General features: G+C 48.5%; 1 protein-coding gene across 1 annotated transcript in view; it reads right to left on the bottom strand.

Annotated features, from left to right (window-relative positions):
* Positions 1-1,173, bottom strand: part of LOC131361395 (myeloid-associated differentiation marker homolog) — a 2,158-nt gene extending 985 nt beyond the window's left edge. Inside the window, exon 1 of the mRNA XM_058402463.1 lies at positions 1-1,173. This exon is cut by the window's left edge and continues 985 nt beyond it. Coding sequence (XP_058258446.1) covers positions 69-944 — 876 coding nt within the window. The 5' untranslated portion in view covers positions 945-1,173 and the 3' untranslated portion in view covers positions 1-68.
* Between the last annotated feature and the right edge of the window lie 301 nt (positions 1,174-1,474).

Genomic DNA, 1,474 nt, shown 5'->3' with positions numbered 1-1,474 from the left:
ACAAGCTTGTGCAACATCACCCATGCCTTAACTAACATGCAACGTCCTCCACAGTTCGGTGTCCCTCCTTAATTTCGGTCACACAGGAGTTTAACAGAGAAAGCCAGGTCCACCGTGTAGGCCAGCAAAGTGATGCATGACATCACTGTCTCGCTCATTATAACAACTTTTTGACCATCTTTGTTAATCTCGAGTGCTTGCGAGAAGCAAACAACCGTGTTGATGGTGTACATGATCACTCCCAGCAGACTGAAGCTAGCGAGGAGCCGGTCAAAAGGCACGGGGCTGCGAGCCGCACAGTCCAGTACCATCACCAGGACCGTGCCTACAGTCGGAAGCAGGCACACACTGTAGGTTATAAATGACACGTAGGTCCTCCACTTCTGGTCGTTTTGGATGCTGTTGATCAGCACCAGTGCGACGCATCCTCCGAATACCTGCAGCACCTTGAGAAGTCCAGGTACGGTTGCCATGTAGCCTCGCTGCTGGCCATCGCTCTGTGAGCGAATCAAATGGAGCTCTTCGCTGTAAGCCAGCGAGGTGAGATAGGAGCCCACGGCAGCTGCTATGCTTTTCGGATCAGTTGTTCCAGATTGATGATTCACTAAGGTCCAAGTGAAGGCGAAGGAGGCAGAAAACGTCATGAGTGCACCAAGTGCTGCTACGGTGGCTGTGAGGTTCTTCCAGGAAAGCGGTAACAAGTTATGGAACTGGATGAAATGGATCAGCATAACAAGGAAGGTAAGGACAAAGAAGAGGCACCATGTAACCATGCAGAATCTTTTAAAAGTGATACCGTATTCAATGTTTTCCGGAGTGGATGCATTGCTTTGGGAGGAGAAGGAGGCCAGGCTGAAAGTGAGGCAGCTGAAGAGCAAAGCGCAGAGACGCACCACTGAAAGAGGAGTGGTGAGGGTGCTTAGTTCTCCGAACGTGACTGGCATGGTGCTACTGGTGCGTAAAAACCTCTCTTCAAAATGTAAGCAGATTATCCTTCTCAGCTCTTATTCATACGCATGATCCATTCAAAGTTGGAGTGAAAATCCCTCAGAAATCCAAATCACAAACATCCATCCAGTAAGCCCCAATAGTCCTTCAAGTAGAGTCTTCAGCTTGGTTATGATGATGTGTGTCACTGCACTCGTTCTCACATACTCCGAGACATGAAAACACACACACACACACACACACACACAACAGGATATTTGCACGCCTACTCCGACTTCCTGAACTTGCTTCTTCAGTACCGTTGTAGGCATAGTGCAGCCGACCACATTAAAAGCTTCAGAGCTCTGCAGTCTTCCTCTTTCCCACTCACCCTCCTGCTTTCGGCTACAGAAAACAAACCCACAGGCTTTCCACAGGTTTCTTACAGCTAAATGCCACACAATTGTCCTTTAAATACACTAGAGGCCAACATGACTCATGCCCCTTTCTCTTTTCGTCCTCTTCTGTCTTTCAGATCGAAACACAA

This window comes from Hemibagrus wyckioides, linkage group LG11 (assembly GCF_019097595.1).
Source record: "Hemibagrus wyckioides isolate EC202008001 linkage group LG11, SWU_Hwy_1.0, whole genome shotgun sequence".
Classification (NCBI taxonomy): Eukaryota; Metazoa; Chordata; class Actinopteri; order Siluriformes; family Bagridae; genus Hemibagrus; species Hemibagrus wyckioides.
Note: the sequence above shows the minus strand (reverse complement) of the source record. Positions and strands in the feature narration are given on the sequence as shown.